Here is a 20039-nt window from a genome sequence, read left to right as displayed (position 1 = left end):
GCGTCGAGCCCACGCATCGCACCAGTAAGTACCAACTGATCCGGAGATGCTGCTTGACTCGCCGGGTTCCGTCAGCAGTTTGCTGTTGGAGCTCCAGCGCCCGCAGGCTCTCACCATTCAGTCAGACCCACTGGTCCCGCTGCTCGCAGTGTCCGTCCCGGGTTGTGGCCATTGGCAGCGACGCCAGATTCTGTTCACTCGCCTTTGCACCGGCGTCCGCTTCTGCGCTGCATTGTTCGGTGGGCGAGGCGTGGCTCCTCGCCTCTCAGCTGCTGGGCGGACTCAGCCAGCTGAGGAAGCGGAAGTGTGGACGTCTCGGTCCAATCTGCTTTGGCTGCCACGTTGGTGGAGACGTGGACTTGTCCGACTGGGCTGAGCACCGACCACACGGAGGTGAGCCGGGGACCAGGTGCCGCTGACCGGGGGGTGGAGGTGCTCTTCCCGAGTCCCTCCTCGCAGGGTTGAGGCCTCGGCGGCCGGTTGAATCGTCCCCGGCTGAGACCGAGTGCCGGAGTGGCCAGGCCGAGGGGCACTTGCATTGAATTCACTTGAATTGCATTGGCCCTGTCCTCTTCGGTTCGACCTTTTCTGCCCCCACGAGTTCTTCATGATCCCTTCTTCCTTGCACCAGACCCAACTAGACCTGGTCTGTCATCTCTCCTGTCGCCTTCCCTGGTTGTCACGTTTTCCTTGGATTCGGCTGGCTTGCAATCTGTGAGTATCAGTGGGTGACTGAGGATGGTCGGTCACGGTTCTGTCTACCGGGGGAGTTTAACCCTCTAATGTGAGGCAGGAGCTTCACTTTCCTGGTCATTTCTTGGTTGCATGTTCGCCTGGCCTCCTGTTTTCGCAATGAAGATATTTATTTCCGATCGAGGAGTTAGTGTGGACCTTGGTGTAATGTTTGAGCTGAAAGGCTAAGTCTCTGATAACGCAGCCCGACACTGTCAGTCCGAACTTCGCATTGGAACGAGGGGTTGAAATAACTACCAAGAGAGGATACAAATAACCTCCCAAGGATGTTGGGAAACATTGAGACTAATGCAAGGGAGGAACTGAAAGAAATCAGTATCTCTAAGGACATGGTCTTGGGGAAATTGATGGGGTTGAAGGCAGATAAATCCCAAGGGCCTGATAATCTACATCCTAGGGTACTTAAGGAAGTGGCCATTCAGATAGCAGATGCTTTAAGAATTATTTTCCAGAACTCGATAGACTCAGGATCAGTACCCATGGATTGGAGGGTAGCTAATGTTACCCCACTATTTAAAAAGGGGGGTAGAGAAAAAGCGGGGAATTATCGGCCGGTGAGCCTTACATCAGTAGTGGGCAAAATGATGGAATCCGTTATTAAGGATGTAATAGCGGAGCATATGACTAGCAGAGAAGGGATCGGACGGAGTCAACAAAAGGTAAATCGTGCTTGACAAATCTATTGGAATTCTTTGAGATGGTGACAGGTAAAATAGATGGGGGAGAGCCAGTGGATGTGGTGTACCTGGACTTCCAGAAGGCCTTCGATAAGGTCCCGCGTAAACGACTGGCTTCCAAAATCAAGGCTCATGGGATTGGGGGCAAGGTATTGATGTGGATTGAGAACTGGCTGGCAGGTAGAAGACAGAGAGTTGGGATAAATGGCTCGTTTTCTGAGTGGCAGGCGGTGACCAGTGGGGTGCCACAGGGATCTGTACTGGGACCCCAGCTGTTCACAATTTACATTAATGATCTGGATGAGGGGATTGGATGTAATATCTCCAAATTTGCAGATGACACTAAGCTAGGAGGGGTTGTGTGCACGGAAGAGAGGGTCAGGAAGCTCCAGTGTGATTTGGATAAATTGAGGGACTGGGCAGATACATGGCAAATGCACTACAATGTGGATAAATGTGAGGTTATCCACTTTGGTAATACAAACCGGAGGGCAGATTACGATTTGAATGGCAATAGATTAAGAGATGGGGAAGTGCAGAGAGACCTAGGGGTACTTGTACATCAGTCTCTGAAGGTGAGCATGCAGGTACAGAGTATAGGAACAAGGATACCTTACTGCAGCTGTAAAGGACCTTGGTGAGGCCACACCTGGACTATTGTGTGCAGTTTTGGTCACCTTATCTAAGGAAGGATGTTCTTGCAATGGAGGGAGTGCAGAGGCGATTCACCAGGCTGATGCCTGGAATGGCAGGAATGACTTATGAGGAAAAATTGTACAAATTGGGATTGTACTTGCTGGAGTTTAGAAGATTGAGAGGGGATCTCATAGAGACATATAAAATTCTGGCAGGACTGGACAGAATGGATGCAGATGGGATGTTTCCAATGATGGGAAAATCCAGAACCCGGGGCCATGGTTTGAGGATAATAGGCAAACCATTTAGGACCGAGATGAGGAGGAATTTCTTGACCCAGAGGGTGGTGAATCTGTGGAATTCATTGCCACGGAGGGCAGTAGAGGCAGGTTCATTAAATCTATTTAAGAGGGAATTAGAAATATTTCTTCAGTATAAGGGTATTAAAGGTTACGGAGAAAAGGCGGGGACGGGGTACTGAACTTTAAGATCAGTCATGATCTCGTTGAATGGTGGAGCAGGCTTGAAGGGTCGAATGACCTACTCCTGCTCCTATCTTCTATGTTTCTAATTCAGTGAAAGTTGCAACAGTATTCTCCTTCTGATCCATTTTTCTCCACCAGTCAGCACCCAGGGCACTCTCCATAGAAATCCTGTAGAAGGTTGACATAATGGTCCAGCAATGGCTCATCTTATGCATGTTAACCTGAACTATTCTTATTTGCCTGTATTTGGCCCTTATCCTTCCAAAACTTTCCTATCCATTGTATCTACTTCTGCTGCTTGCTCTGACAACCTGTGAGGTTATGACTTGTGCAACCCCCTGCTCACCTAAATCCATTCACACACATGCTGTTCCTTTCTGAGGAGTGGGGTATCCTTCTATCAGTTCACTGCCGTCTGAGGCAGTGAACTGCAGTACCAAAGGATTAGTACCTGTTTTTAATTTGCCACTTTTTTGGATGAAGTTCTTGGCTAGATGCAAGAAAAACCCCAAGCACCATGTGGCACTTCATTTGAAAGAGAAGCAGTTACTTCTTTTCATTGATCTTTCTGGTCAAAGCATCAGTAAACTGGTCACTTTTGTGCTCCTCTCAGTACCTGCATAAATAAACTAATTCATTCGTGATGCCACAGTTTTAAGTGTAAGGTTATTTGTCACAAGATACCGACCAAGAAGGGTTCTGCAAACAGACCAACAGTTTATCTCTACCATTATGTGTAGAGAGCACGATTTAACAGTGTAGGGAGTACAGCAAAAAGGAAGATCAATGGGAGGATTGTGTCCATGAAGCGATGGATTTTTCAGTATCTTGACTGAATTTCTAGGTAGTGGGAAATGCAGAGTCCAATACAGGGAGGGAAGTTTGTGTGATGTTCTGAGCTGCATTCACTACCTCTAGCTTCTTCCGATGTAGAACAGAACAGCTCCCGTTCAACAATGGGATGCATCCAGCAACTATGTTTTTATGGTGCACCTGTAGAAGTTGTTGAGGCATGTGACATATGTGAAGACTGTGAAACATATGGAGGATGTTTGACACCATCAACCATGACCTTGTTCAATGGCAGAGAGGGCTCGACAGGCCAGATGGCCTACTCCAGCTCCTTAAATTCTCAGAAAGTAAAGGCACCTTCTTGGTGTGCTTTCTTGTTCATCCAGTCAATATGCTTATTGGAGCTATTTTTAAGAACTTGATTAATTAATTGCATTAATACTTGTTAAAAGGCTTTGTGAAGTTGTGACCAATGATTTTTTTCCTGCCTTGTTATAGTTGTGTCTGGGGAGGAGGTGTGGGTGAAATTAAGTTGGGAGTACAATGGACCCTTGAGAACGATGACGCTATGGAATGGGGTTACATTGGAGTGCTATGAACTGGATACTTGCACTTGTAGTTGAAAGTAATTAACTTCTTTGAAGTAGGAAATATGAGAGGGAGAATACTTCCAGGCTTTATTCTGCATTTCCCTCTGTTAAATTTTGCAATCCCTGCAAGAACAGCTCAATTCTTGGACAAGCTATGTAGATAGAACTTCTTCTCAACAAAAGATCGAAAGAACATAGGAAAATAGGAGTAGGACACCAGGCGCTTCAAGCTTTCCCTGCCATTTTGATTGTCTTCCACAAGTCTGTTTGAATATTTTCAAGTCAAGTTTATTGTCATCTGATTGTACAAGTACAACCTGACGAAAGAGGGTTCTTCGGTCCTCAGTGCAAAACATGCAGATACACATCCAGACATAGCACACATATAATATACATGCAGGACAAATATCATATCTATAAAAATAAATATTCTTTTGTATATATGAGAGTCTTGGATGGTTAGTGTGAACAGAGTTCCTTTGATCATTCAGCATTCTCACTGCCTGTGGGAAGAAGCTGTTCCTCAGCCTGGTGGTGCTGGATCTGATACTCCTGCATCACTTCCCCAGCAGGAGCAGCTGAAAGATGCTGTGTGCAGGGTGGGAGGGCTCCTCATTGATTTTACACGCCCTCTTCAGTCAATGATCCCAGTAGATCATGCCAATGTGGGGGGATGGGGGAGGGGGGAAGGAAGGGAGACTCCAATGATCCTTTCTACCACTCTTGTGGATCTGTTTTCATTGCCCAATCATGTACCCCATTAATACAGAAGGCTCATGATGCAGAATACTGATATTAACACAGAAGAATAATAGAGTTTAGCATCAACAGTTCTTCATTTTTCTAATGCAGGATAGTTTGAAACCACATTGTAGGACCCCCTTCAAAACCCAAAAATAGCTTTGGATCGTACAAAACAATTTGCTGTAGCACCTCCCTGCTCCAGTGACCCAGGTTCAATTATGAACTCTAGTGCTGTCCATGTAGAGTTTGCATGTTCTTTTTGATTGTCTGGGTTTGTCCAGATACTCCAGCACTCTTCCTTAGATTTGTAGGTTACTTGGTTACTCGTTGGAGGACTACTGGTACAATGTAACCCAGTACTACCTGTCGCATGGTCAGGTGGTTGGTGACTAACCAGGCTTGCAACTCCCAGATGAAAACCAAGACCTGCCAAAAGGTGGGTGAACCCTCTTTGTAGCATCAACGGCCATCTAGCAAACACATGCCATGAATGGTCTAACCATTCACTGCAATAACTTCCCCCAGATGCCTTGGATCTGGGAGGGGATGTCGAGATGGTGGATCTGGACCTGTGCCATCCCCCTACTCACCTAAATCCATTCACACACATGCTGTTCCTTTCTGAGGAGTGGGGTATCCTCCAATCAAACTCCACAAACTGACTGAAAGGAACCTTCATCATTCTATGGGATGGATAGCCAGATTGTACATTTTCCCCAGAGTAAGTAAGTAAGTGGTAGAATCTAAGGTGAGTCAATGGGAACATGGGGAAAATAGTTAGAGGGAAAATTAATTGGGGAATGAGATTGCTCTGTGAGCTACTATTCTTGACAGGCCAATCTACCTCATAGAGAAATATGAAGCTCAGTTGGCTTCTATCAGCAATTGCAGGGAAGATGGCAGTAATTTTTTACCCTCGAAATTAATGTACTTCTCTCTCTCATTCTTTGATGATATTACCATCCAGGTATCTGTCCGATGTCGACTATCCAATATCAGCAATGTTTTGGTGCACAGACATTTCAAAATTTAAAACCCTCTCAAGAGACTTAGTTTTCATTTACCCATCCTAAATTGCAGATTCCTTCTGTTGAGACAGCCTGTAGTGCAGGATGAAGGTTTTGAGTTCAGGATTAAACCAGATGAAATGCTCTTTCAATGTCAACTCTCGGAAGCCTTGTAAGAATTTTATACCTTTCAATTTTCATTTTTCTGAGGCTGAGAACAAATCTGGACTTGAGGAAGGAAAAGCACAAGAACTGCAGAAGCTGGAATCTTGAGCAAACAAAGAGAAGTTGGAGAGACCCAGCAGATCAGGCATGGGGAGAAATGGGCAGTCATTTTGGGATGGGGCCCATTTTTAAGACTGAGGGGGAAGTGGAGATACCAAGCATAAAAGGGGGTTGGTGAAAAGCCTGGGTAGGGGCCAAGTGGTAATAGGCTACTGTCCACATGAAGGTGGGAATGGTGGAGAGACATGTAGGGACAGCAATAGGGGTGTTTAGGGGAAAGGAAGTATGTGAACCGATAAAGGACTGGTTAAAACACTTGACACCACAATGGGATGGGGATGACCTGAAATTGGAAAATTTCAATCCTGTTCATTTGTAGGTCATCCAGCTAACATATAATATGTTTCCTCAAATTTACATTTGACCTCATCCTGGCAATGGAGGAACCTGAGGTCACACAGACCTGCGTGGGATGGGAAAATGAACTAAAATGGCTGCACCTGAGAGTTGCAAGAACTGAGTACAGGTGCTTAGTGAAACAATCACCCAATCTGTGTTTAGTCTCACCGATGTAGAGGAGGAGACATTGAGAGCACCAAATGTCGGAGGCGAGGTTGGGTGAGATGCATATGTAACTTCGCCTCACTGGACTTGATTGCTTTTGAAGGATATGTTGGACTTTGGTGGAAGCAGCTGAAATATTGAAAAGAGCTTTTGTGACAAGATTATTCTTCATTTTTAATTATACTTGAAATGATTTAGTGAGTGATTGAAAACTTTTGAAGGAAGATGGTCAAATGTCCTGGCTAAGTTTGTATAATTGGGAAGAGTAATCTGATGATAATTGACTTTGCAGTATAATTTTTGTTTAACATAAAATCAGAACATTATGGTATTTTGTTGTCAGTGGAAATTGGAATTTAGATATCTGCTCTTTTGGAGGTGCTATGATACGATTTAGTTTTTTTAAAAACCTCTGAAATATTTTCTGTACATCCCTATTTTCTCTGATTTCTGTTTAATGGTACTCCTCAGTAACATTTATATTTGAAAAGAGTTTTTGTATTTTGGAATATTTCTGCTTTGATAACCTTTTCTAGCAGCTGTTGCATAAGCAATTATTGATAGGTTTTTATATTTTCCTCCTTCGAAGATGTTGGCTGCCAACTTTGCTCAGTTATTAAATGTACATCTTGTATGTAAAAATTATTTTGACCCAGTCACAGGTCATTCAAAGCTTACCTTTTCTGTGAAAACCTAAAAGTTTTATGAAGTATGTGCACTGCCTTGGGACCTTCTTCCATTATTACTCCACAAGACTCTCCTTTCTTTTCAAGTCAAGTTTATTGTCATCTAATTGTACAAATGCAACCCGACAAAACAGCGTCCTCTGGTCCTCAGTGCAAAACATACAGACACACAACTAGCCCTAATAGACGAAGAATACATATGCAGGACAAGTATTTCAGCGATTAAAAATAAATATTGTTTTGTATATATGAGAGTCTCAGGTGGTTAGTCTTTGGTTGCTCAGCATTCTAACTGCCTGTGAGAAGGAGCTGTTCCTCTGCCTGGTAATCCTGGCACTGATACTTCTGTATCTCTTCCCCAAAGGGAGCAGCTGAAAGATGCTGCGTATAGAATTGAAGGGGTCCTCAATGATATGGCATGCTCGCTTCAGACAGTGATCCTGGTAGATCACATTGATGGGGGGGGGGGGGGGGGGGGGGGAGGAGACACACTCCCGTGATCCTCTCTGCCACTCTTATGGTCCTATGGATTGACCTCCAATACATTTCTCAGCAGCAACCCTACCACTGTGATGCAGCCGGCTTGGACGCTCTCGATAGAGCTCCTATAGAAGATTGACATAATGGTGGCCGGTAGCCTTGCCCGCTTCAGTCTTTTCAGATAGTAAATTTGCTGTTGCACCTTCCTGACAAGTGAGGAGATGTTGAGTGTCCGCGGTAGGCTCACCTTTAATGATCAATGCTTTCCTTTAAATAATCAGTGCTAGACTTCTTGTGACCATATGTTTTTGTAACTGTGCATTTGCTCTGCTACTAACAACTGTATGAATGTCAGAATTGACTGTTCATGGAAGTACCCTTCTCGTGGAACTGCATATAATATAACAATCGACTTCAAAACTTGAAGTTCATATTTGAAACATTTAATGACGCCCAAAACACCATAAAAAACTTTGAGTTCTTCGGCTTTGGGGTGTCTTGGTTAAAAAAATAGTTATTTTCCTTATGGCTCTCTGATCTCTGAAAGAATATTGATCTTGAGAAAATAACCCAGTTTGGCTGTGGTGTCCATTCTCAGTGTAAATTATTCTGCTGGCTTTCACTGGACTTGTACAAAAAAAATCATCTGGTCAAGGTACAAGGAGGCTGCAGTCACAGTTTTTTAAATTTTCCATAAGTAATTTTTTCCTCCTCTTCTCATACACTTTAAATTTTTAAAAATTTTAGACATACAGCATGGTAATAGACCATTTCGGTCGATGAGTCCGTGCTGCTCAATTTACAGCCCATTAACCTACACCCCCGGTACATTTTTGAATGGTGGGAGGAAACCGGAGACCCTGGGGAAAACTCATGCAGACATGGGAGAATGCACAAACTCCTGACAGACAGCATGGGATTTGAACCCTGTCCCGATCGCTGGCGCTTTAAAGGCATTGTGCTAACCGCTAAGCCAACCATGCTGCCCCTTTGACAAGGTTTTATAATCAAATGGTGTTAGCTGAAATTTGTTTACTCTCCAATCCTGATCCTGAATTAGTGTTGTACCGCAACATAAGTTTTGGCTTTTGTACTTTGGTTAGTCATAGTTTAAAAAGAAAACTATACATATTGTCTGTTTCTGTGGATCAGTGTAGACTTTTATTCTTTTGTTTATTGCAGCACTGATTACTTCCCTCTCATTGGTCTTTCTTTCAAGCCATAGTGAACAAGAATGAAGCTTAAAGAAATCAACCGGACTGCTATCCAGGCGTGGAGTCCAGCTCAGCATCATCCAATTTATTTAGCTGCAGGTAAGAGAATTGTTGGTGTGGAAGTTCAATGGAAAACAAATTGCTTACCAAAACCTTCTGTGCATCTTAGAAGAAAGCTATTTATCCAGAGAAAATGATCTTCATGCATAGATCATCTGAGAAAAATATTGCATAATTTCAACAAAAGCAACACAAGTGAAAACTGAAAATATAAATAATATATTAAAAAAAATTGTTTCCAGTATCTATTGTCCACATTTAGGGTGAGCACAAGGGTGTGCAGTTGGTGGAGCCACTGCCTCACAGATCTGGAGATCCAGCTTTGATCCTGACCTTGAGTGCTGTTCATATACAATTCGCACCAGTATAGATGCAGTGGTTATCTCCAAGTGCTCTGGTTTCCTTCTGCATCCAAAAGAGAGGTGGGTTGGTAGGCTAATTGACTGCTGTAAATGTCCTCTCTAGTGCAGTGTGAATGATAGAATGTGGAGGAAGTTGAAGAGAATGGGAGAATTAAAAAAAAAAGGATTAATGTAGAGATGAGTGTAAAATAGGTAGGGTATAGTCGGTTTGGACTTGCTGGGCCGAAGGGTCTATTTCCATGTTGCACCTCTCTGTAACTCTTGAATTCAGTTCAGTTCAAATTTATTGACATGTACCATGGGTGCTGTGAGAAAGTTTGTGAGCAGTCCAGTTCCTATACATAGCACAGTGAGCCAGACGTAATACAGAAGTGCAGAGTTATACAGAAAGACATCATTTGGTAGAGAGCAAAGTTATTTGGTTGTGGTCCTTTGTGCCAAAGTGGTTTCTATTTTAGCAAGGGTTCACAATTGCATTTCTTGAAGAATTTGAAATGATGACCAGGGTTACTGGTCCAGTGCTATACCAATGTTATTACAGTGAGATAGAGATAGAGAAACAGTGATCTTGCTGTGAAATGCATTTATTTGAATTTGGAGTGAAGATCGGTCAGACAATGCATGGCTCAACTAAAGTGATTCAACGTCACCAAATGTCCTTGCACAGCCTCATTGGAATTGTCAGACTTGGCCCGCCCTTGAGAAAGGCAACTCTAATTAGTTGGGTCTTGATCTGTACTGATAAAAATTTATAAGACTTTGAACGTGGCTATTGAAATTACTCTGGTAGTCAAAGGAAATGACGAGTGATCAGTCAAATAATTCAATTTAATTAATTAGAATTTCCACCCCATTTTCTGGATTGTAATTATTAAAAGTATTGCACCAAAATAATTCGACAGGAAAATCATTACTGTATCCTTGTCCAAATAAGTAGTTTCAAGAGGGATTTTTATGCAATAGTTCATGGAGATGATGTTCAAAAAATTGCTTTGAGAACTTAAGTTTCATATTTTTTTAACCTTTTTATAATTAAAAAAAGTGTCATATAGTATGAACATAATAATATAGGACATTGTGCTTGACAATAAACATCATAATTGTCTGTGTTTCATGACAATAAAAATATATAATGATCAGTTTATATATAAAGCTCATACAAACAGTTAGTTTGTTCTTCTTGAGGAATTTGATCTCAATTTCCTCACTCTTTGAAGCATATCTCAGTCTTCCTGTAATTCCATTTGTACACACTACAATATTGATGTAAAATTACATGTTCCATTTTCTCATATTTGTATATTCGTAACTGCCAATTTTCTTGATACTTTTTCCAATTTTATAACAAAATTTGAGCTTGCTATATGATTATAAAACTCAAACTGAGTGCCACATGTACCACTTTCAGTATATAAGTATTTGATAGGAAATTTTTTTGTTACAAAGAGTGAAATATTGCAATGTTGTACAAGTGAGTTGCAGAAAGGAAGTTGATGAACATTAAAAAAGAATATGAAAAGAGCTTGCAGAAACACTTCTCTGAAGGCAATGGGATGTCCATTGATCTAATATAAGATAAAACTGTAAACCTCTTACCCAGCTAAAACATGCTCCACCTTGTGCATATTGTTTGCATAACCTCCTATTTTCTCAACGCTTTTCCATTATATTTGCACTGGAAGTTGCTGATATCAAATTGTTACCTTGAAGTTGAACCTTTGCTCAGAGAAGACCCCCTTATCCCCTCAGTTTTGCATCTCAGTTGCTGAACTACACTCACATGTTCCAGCCATTTACCTGTAAGTTTCACAGTGGCTAGAGGTCTGCAATTCAAATATAAAAATATAAGAAATGAAAGTCAAGCATGTGACTCCCTGTGGCCATTTAATCAGATGATGATTCACCTCAGTGCCACTGAGGCTATAATTCCTGATTCTCTTGATATAGAAGAATGAATTCATTTCTGAACTGAATGTTCTCATTCACAGCCATCTTGAGTAGAGAATTCCAAAGATTCGCATCCTTCCAGGCAGGAAAAAAGTCTGTACATCTTAATCCAGAATGGTCAACTATTAATTCTGAGTCAGAAATTCATTCATACATCTGGTATGTCGAGCTCATTTTGTTTCAATGAGGTTATCCCTTAATTTTCTAAACTATAGAGAATATAGACAAAATTTGCTTAATCTAGCCATGCACAACATTACACCCACTCCAGGATGAGGCTTCATTGCATTCCCTCAATCACAAATGTCGTGTTGCCTTCTGAATTGCTTGCTGCACATGGATACAGGGTTTCCAAGATTCTCTTAATCACCAACGCCTTACAACCTTGTCTTTAGTGTGAGTGAGATGCATCTAACAAGTGCAATTCAATTATCATGAGTATTTTAAGCCCTATCTACTCTTGGGAAACCAAATTAGGAATTTCAGGAAGTGTATAAGAGCTGGTTTTCTGGATCAGTATGTTATAGAACCAATAAAGTAATAGACAATTTTAGAGCCAGTGTTCTACATGAGGAAGGCTTTGTTAATCTTTGGAAAATGATATTTGTGATTGAAGGAGCACAGTGAAGGTTTGCCAATCTGGGGTGGGTGTATTGTCCTGCATGGTCAGATTATGCAGACTGGGTCTATTTTCTCTAGAGATTAGAAAAATAAAGGGTAACCTTGTTGAAACGAAGTGCGTTTGACATGGCAGAAGTAAGAATGAATCACAGTTTCAGCATTAGTGATTGACCATTTAGGATTAAGAACTAAAGACTTTTTTCCAACCTATGAATCTTTGTATTTGGAGTTTCTTGTTCCACTCCTTCTTGCTGAATGCTTGTGGTTATCTTGCTTGGGCAACATTCTGCCTTACAAGAAAACATGGAGTTAAATTCTTAGTTACCTTGAATTTTGAGTCAGAATAATTCAGTTAACCATTTCTGACTGGTTACCTATTTGCGGGCTAAGTGTTTACCACTTTATATGACGAGCTTGCCACTGCAAATAAAAACTATAGGGCAAAGAAAATATCACACCGAAACAACATTGAACAAAAGTTACATCAAAACATAATTTACAATTCACTGTGCATGTGCTAATTCACCAATTCTACAACACAATCTTTGCTCATATTAAATGCGTGTCACAACATTTTAAGGTACTTAACTTACACTGTTGGGTCCCTTGCTTCTTCTGTAACACTGAAGGGAGAATCTGCAATGAAATGCATTAACAGTCAGATTGACTGTCGAGTTCTCAGTAAAAGCAATAGGTAATTAAATGACAATAATTATGCAAAATGTAATTATTTGTGTCATAGACTGGTTTACTCTTGTTGTTTGTTTAATCAAAACTTTAGATCGGGGGTCCTCAAACATTGACCCCTTCGTGAAATCCTTGATTCCCTTATAGACCCCCCAGGCCTGTTCAAAAACAAACAAATAAATAAGTAGACATGCAGTTTCCATCTGCATTAGTGAGGGAAAATGCATACCATATGCATAGCATCCTGGCCTCCCAGCAACAACCCAAACTTTGTTTTAAAACCCCAATTGCCAAGTCACAAATCTTTAAATTAAGCAAGTAGGTGATTACAATTACAGTTTCAAAAAAACTTTTTCTTCTGGCCGGGAAGATGCCAAACAGAGCTGGGTCTTCAGCATTGGTGATTCAGTTTTCAACATTGACTCCCTAGCATTTTTGACCCCTTGGATAGTCCCATTGACCCCCCAGGGGTTGATGTCGACCACTTTGGAGACCCCTCCTATAGATTAAAATAATTTGTTTTCCAGATATTAAAGAGGTCAAAAGGATGTAATGGAGAATCAGTATTATTTTTGAAGTAACATGTTAAAATTTGAAGGGTAAAACTCAAGATTCTGTTGACACTGTGGTTAAGTGGAAAAAAATACACAAATGCTGGAGAAACCCGGCAGGTCAATCAATGCCTTTATGGAGCATCACCAACGTTTTGGGCTTGAGCCCTTCATCAAGGTGTTAAAAATTTGAAAGTTAGTCAGGAGAGATTCTCATAATCACAATGTAGAAAGGGTAGACATTTGTAGATTACAGGGCTGGAAGCTATTTCATATGGCTGACTTTCTAGAAAAAAATGGCTATCGATTATTTGTTACAATTGTTAAATTTATATTTGCAGGCAATAATTGATGTTTGCCAATAACATTCTGCAACCTGCAACAAGGGCAGCAAGGTTGTCATAGCAGTTAGCGCAATGCCTTTACAGGACCAGCAATCGGGACTGGGTTTGAATCCCACGCAGTCTGTAAGGAGTTTGTGTGTTCTTCCTGTGTCTGCGTGGGTTTTCCCCAGGGGCTCCGGTTTCCTTCCGCTGTTCAAAACGTACCAGGAGTGTAAGCTAATTGGGTGTAAATTGGGTTGCACGGACTTGTGGGTCGAAATGGCCTGTTATTGTGTTGTATGTCTAAATGTTTTTAAAAAACCTTAAGGCAATATTTAGCTTGTACATTTATTACTGTGTGTCAGTAGTGCTAAGCTATTGTGTTTAACTGTTAACAACAGGCACTTCAGCCCAGCAGCTAGATGCTACATTTAGTACAAATGCTTCCCTGGAGATCTTTGAGCTGGATCTTGCCGACTCCACCTTGGACATGAAATCATGTGGTACTTTCTCTTCCAATCACAGGTAAATGAAACTAGTCAGAGTTATTTTGTTTGTCACATTAGGCGGTGATCTTGTATCCAATTAACAAGGTGTCCTTTTACGATCAGCTCACTCAGCATTAGATTAGATTCAATTAGATTAAATTCACTTTATTGTCATTGTACCAGTAAACCAGCCAATGAAATACAACCAGCATCTAACCAAAAGTTTAAAAAAGTGCTATATGCATTATAATAAAACATGCAATTAAAACCAATAAGAAGACTATTCTACAGCAAACTGTTAAAAAGTGCTGATTTTATAATGAGTGAAGGACCACTCAACCCTGGGTTTCAGTGTATATTTTTAAAAAAAAAGCTGCTCTTGAGCTGACTGGTGCGCGAGTGAAGGCTCCTGTGGTGTCTGCCCGATGGGAGAAGAGTAAAAAATCCGTGATTCGGGTGCAGTGAATCTTTGATGATGTTTCTTGCCCTGCTCAGACATCATTCCCAATAGATTTTTTCGATGGTAGGCAATGGGATGCCAACAATCCATTGGACATTTTTCACTTCTTGCTGGAGTGCCTTGTGATTTTGTGCAAGACAATTCGTACACCACACTGAAATACTGCATGTTAACACGCTCTCAATAGTGCATCTATAGAAATCCAACAGTATCCTGGGACAGAGGTGGATCCTCCTCATGTTCCTCAAAAAATAAAGACACTGCTGTGCCTTTTTAATCAGAATTGAAGAATTCAGGGACCAAGTGAGATCTTCAGAGATATGGACGCCAAGGAATTTAAAGATTGATAAACGTCCACACCACTCCATTGATGTAAATTGGGATGTGAGTGTGCCTTGTGGCTTGCCTGAAGTCCATGCTGATCTCCATAAAGATAAGTCATTCAATCTGTGAAATTAGGTCCAACAAATCAGCAAACTCCAAGACCTGAACCTCAATACTCCACTGGGTAATTGGATTCTGGATTTTCTCACCTCCAGAACATGATCAGTGAGAATTGGTAAGTACATCTCCACCAATAATGGAGCACCACAGGGCTGCGTACTTGGCCAACTGCTCGACTTGCTTTACACCCATGACTGTGTGGCTTGGTGTGGTAGTAGTTATCGTAGAGGACTTGAACATGTACATAAATTGGATGAATCAGGTTTGTGGTGCAATTTATCTAAGTTTGCTGGTGACACTAAATTGAATGGGAAGCAAATTGTGCAGAGGATATGGAGAGACTGCAGAGAGATATTGATAGGTTAAGATGGAGTACAATGTCGATAAATGTGAGGTTATCCACTTAGGAATGAAAAATGGAAGATCAGAATATTGTTTAAATTGCAAGTAAATGCAGCACGCTGCTGTGCAGAAGGATGTGGGAGTGCTTGTGCATGAATCACAAAAGGTTGATTTGCAAGTGCAGGAGGCTATCGAGAAGGTGAATAAAATGTTGGCCTTCACTGCTAGAGAGATTGAAGGTTATGCTGGAACTGTACAAGGTGCTGGTGAGACCACATCTTGAATACTGTGTGCGGCTCTGGTTTCCTTGCTTGAGGAAGGATCTATTGGCTTTGGAGACAGTGTAGAGGAGATTCTCTAAGTTCATTCCAGGCATGAAGGGGTTGGCCTTTGAGGAATGTTACGAACTAACTAACCAATCCCGCCCCCCCCCGCCACCCAATGGAAGAATCGTCAGACAGTGGCAAATTCAAAATAATAGTTTTTATTAAGCTATTAATCACATAATAGTTCTCACTTAACTCTAAACTTAAACCCCACAGTGCGCAAATGTAATTATATTAATGTGTGTATATTAAAGTCCAAACTATTTCAGTTTGAACTTAAGTCTGAAGTTAGTTTTAATGCCTGGTATTTTAAAGTCTTGTTGAACTTGAAGATCTATTAAATTGTAGTTCGGAAGTGATTATGAAATCTCAAGTTCTTTTAAATTGTTGCTTAAAGCAGTAATGAAGTATTTGTTAACACTGACTCGGTCTTTAGGCTGTTCACACTCACAAATCTTGTTCAGCTATTTTCCCAGGAAGAGATTTCTTCTTAAACTCTCACACTGGTTTTTCTCTTAGCTTCTTAAGAATTCTGAAGTTCTGGTCCAAGATGACACTCCCTTCTAATAACAAAAAGAGACAGGCAGAAGTGGTCTGGCTTACTTTAAAGACACTTAAAACAGCACCTCCTCCTCCAGAAAATACTGTCAATCTTCTTTTTCTCCTGGTTTCTGCTTCTTTTTGGGTTCAAGATGCCTCTGCCTTCGGAGATAAATATATACAACCTTAAATTCCTATGAAATTACATCACCAATGAGGTCAGTCTTAATTCCAAGAAAATATGTGATCAGTTAATGGAATTTTAAACAGTTACCAACCCCAATTTCTTGTAAACCATGTGATATTCATACCTCTGTCTTGTAGATCACATGACTCCGAAAGATTACCTCACTTCTTTTTCAAAGGCTTCCCTCTCAAATATACTTTAAGTATATCGCTCACGTGGCTCTGAGTATCATTTCTCTTGTTCAAGAGGGTTTAATTAGTTTAAAAACTGATGGCTTCCTTCAGCAGTTCTTATTGAGTACTTAGATACTTCAATTTGTAATAAAGCAAACACTCCGTTATTCTTGTATATTTAAGACCCACTTCGGATTCATTAGCTCTGTCTTTCAAAGACATGTTGAGTCTGAAAATTAACACTCTTTCTGAGTTCAATGATGTATCTGTAAATGTTCTGACCTGTGTGACCCTGTACCAGCTCACAACTAACTTACTAAGAATACATATACAATATTTTAACTCTATAATTTACTGAGACAATTTTATAAGAAATATAGCTTAACCTTATCCTAAATATTGCTATTAACACAGATCCATTACAGGAGGTATTGCATTGTCTGAGACAGTACTCACTGGAATTTGGAAGGACAAGAGGGGATCTTATAGAAACATATAAAATTATGAAAGGCATAGATAAGATAGAGGTAGGTAAGTTCTTGACATTGGTAGGGGAGACTTGAATTAGGGGACGTAGCCTCAAGATTCATGGTAGTAGATTTTGGATGAAGGTGAGGAGGAACTGCTTTTCCCAAAGGGTGGTGAATATGTGGAATTAGCTGCCCATTGAAGCAGTGGAGGTGACCTCAGTAAATATATTTAAGACAAAGCTGAATAAATTTCTACATAGTAAGTGAATTAAGGGATATGGGGAAAAGGCAGGTAGGTGGAAATGAGCTTTCATTAGATCAGCCATGTTGTCATTGAATGGTGGAGCAAGCTCAATGGGCTGGATGGCCTACTCCTGCTCCTTTTTCTTCAGTTCTTGTTTGTTCGTATGACAATAACACCTTCTACAAATTTGATGATATTACCATGGTTGTATAAAAAGGGGCATACAGGAGGGAGATTGAAAACTTGGCTGAATGGTGTACTGACAACAACCTCGTGAGTGAAACATGGAAGTCTGCAGATGCAGTAATTGTAGTAGAAACATAAATACTGGAGGAACTCAGTAGGTCTCACAGCATTCATAGGAGTAAAGGTATATGACTGATGTTTAGGGCCTGACCCTTTTTTTTCAAGGTATGAGGAAAAAGCAGGTGGGTTCCTGAATTTAAAGGCTGTGGAGAAGGAAAGAAAGCAGGAGGAGGAGCACAGACCAACAAACAAAGGGTGAGAATTGGATATGGATAGGAGAGGGAAAAGGTGAGAATTGATTGGGGGAGGGCGGCTTTGTCTCTGAATGCAGAGCAAGGGAAAAGGAGACAGTGGAAAAAGGAAAGAGATAGGCAGAGCTGGAGGAAAGGAGACATGGGGATAGGACTAACGGAAACCGGAGAAGTCCATCCAGTTGGAGGGTGCCCAGATGGAATATCAGATATTGTTCTTTCAATTTACAGGTGGTCTGGCAGTGCATGAGATGATGGACAGACATGTTGGCATGGGAATGGGGTCAGGAATTGAAATGGGTGGCCACTGGGAGATCCCCACTATTGTGATGGACAGAGCTGAGATGCCAAACGAAGCAATCTCCAGTCTGCATCCAGTCTCACTTCGTAGTCACAATGTCACCAAAATCAAGCAGCTGATTGTGGACTTCAGGAAGAGAAACTGGAGGTGTATGATCCAGTGCTTATTGGGGGATCAGAGGTGGAGAGGGTGAGCAAATTTAAATTCCTGAGAGTCATTATCTCGGAGGACCTTTCCTGGACCCAACACGAGAATGTAATTATGAAGAAAGCACGTCAGCTCCTCTACTTCAGGAATTTGCGGAGCTTTAGTGTGACATTGTAAACCTTGGCAAACATCTACAGATGTGTGGTGGAAAGTGTGCTGACCAGCTACAACATGGCCTTGTATGGCAGCACCAATAACTCTGAGCTGAAAGCCCTGCAGAAGGTAGTGGACCAGTCCAATGCATCACATCAATACTCTCCCCACCATCGAGAAAATCTACATGGAACGCTACTGCTGGACAGTAGCAGCAATCATCAAGGATTCACACCACCCAGCACATGCTCTGTTCTTGCTGCTTCCATCAGGAAAGAGTATCGGTACCACAAGACTTATCCACCAGGTTCAGGAACAGCTGCTATCCCTCCACCATTGGACTCCTCAACAACAAATTCAGTTGGAGGCACATTTAAAGACTCTTACTTATTTTTATGTATGTATCTTTTCCTGAGTATAGTTTTTTTTGGACTACCAATAAGAAGAAATTCTGCCTGATCTTTGACAATTGGCATGGGTTTTACATTTTCTCTTTGCTCATATTTTGTTCCATTTTTTCATCTATTCCACCCATTCCATTCCCATCTCCCCCCCCCCCCCCCCCCCCCGCTCCCCCTCATGCTTACATTCATCTTGTCCTTCCCACTCTGGGATTTACTGAACTTGTTTGGTAACCATTCCCTGTTCAGTTACTCTCATTTGATTTTTGCCCTTCCCCTTCCCTTTTCCCCACCCACTTGACTAATGCTTTTTTTTCTCTCACTGTCCTCTCTGTGTTCTCCCTCTCTTTTGCTCGCTGCGCCTCTTCTTCTCTTGCTCGCCCTCTCCCTCCCTCATGCTCCCCCTCTCTTTTTCAGTCCTTTTATGGAATTTTAATATAATATGAAACATCAATAGACAATGGATGGAAAGAATAAGGAAACATGAGTGACAAGATTGGAATATGCAACAACCAGTGAAAGATAATAGTGTCTTCATCTCCCCAAACACAGTCAAAGAGAGAAAGAAAATTCACATTACACTAAAACCCCCTATATTTATCTATAAAAATAAGTTTGAAAAACCAACAAAAAAAATCACTGGAAAGCCTTGGAACAGCATTCATCAAACATAAGAAGCCTGGTCCTCATCCACAAGAGAAATTTGATGGTATCAGGAAAGGGCAACAACTCTAAAAGAAAAATGTTAGAACTTGTATGAATGGGTGCCAAGTGTCTTCAAATTTAATAGAAGAATCAAATGTGGCACTTCTAATTTTTCCTAAATTCAAGCAAACCATGGTTTGTTTGTATTGGACTATAGTAGGAGGCATGGGGTCCCTCCATCAAAAAGGCATTGCTCTCCTAGCCATTAGGGTAGTGAAAGCTATCATCCGATGAGCAGAAGCCAGACAGTGACCTACACCTGCTCCTAAAACTCTGAAAAGAGCAGTTAAGAGATTTGGCTGTAAACCAATTGCAAGAATTACTGAAAGAGTACCAAAGACATTTTTCCAAAACTGGACAGGACCAAAACATATGGGTCAATGAAGCCACTTGTGAATTACACCTGTCACAGATTGGATTCAAATTAGGAAAAATACGGGCATGCTTGTCCTTAGACATGTGCACCCTATGCACTACTTTAAATTGAATAAGGGAGCGTCGTGCACACATTGATGGGGTATTAACTAGTTTAAGAATCTTTTTCCACATCTCTGCAGAAGAAGATTGTTGAAGCTCCTGCTCCCATACCCTTTTAAATTTATCAGTCAAGACTGGCCACAATTTTAATAACATCATCTATAATTGCTATTAAACCCTTCTGGGAGGGGTTCAAACAAAAAATGGCATTAACCATGTCTGACTGATATAGCAGGGGAAAACTGGGTAATATTGCAGTCAAAGAATGTCTAATTTGAAA

The 20039-nt window shown here is 41.2% G+C and overlaps 1 protein-coding gene across 12 annotated transcripts in view; it reads left to right on the top strand.

The window, feature by feature from the left end:
* Positions 1 to 264: 264 nt before the first annotated feature.
* sec31a (SEC31 homolog A, COPII coat complex component) overlaps positions 265 to 20039 on the top strand; it is a 110366-nt gene continuing 90591 nt past the window's right edge. For 4 of the 12 annotated variants that reach the window (XM_069925440.1, XM_069925439.1, XM_069925438.1 and 1 more), the window contains exons 1-3: positions 270 to 714; positions 8859 to 8952; positions 13806 to 13929. In XM_069925440.1, coding sequence (XP_069781541.1) covers positions 8874 to 8952; positions 13806 to 13929 — 203 coding nt within the window. In that variant the 5' untranslated portion in view covers positions 270 to 714; positions 8859 to 8873. Of the gene's footprint in view, positions 715 to 8821; positions 8953 to 13805; positions 13930 to 20039 lie in introns of those variants that run through there. The other 8 variants (XM_069925435.1, XM_069925444.1, XM_069925442.1 and 5 more) reach the window with 8 other exon arrangements.

The sequence above is a fragment of the Narcine bancroftii genome, chromosome 3 (assembly GCF_036971445.1).
Source record: "Narcine bancroftii isolate sNarBan1 chromosome 3, sNarBan1.hap1, whole genome shotgun sequence".
NCBI lineage: Eukaryota > Metazoa > Chordata > Chondrichthyes > Torpediniformes > Narcinidae > Narcine > Narcine bancroftii.
Note: the sequence above shows the minus strand (reverse complement) of the source record. Positions and strands in the feature narration are given on the sequence as shown.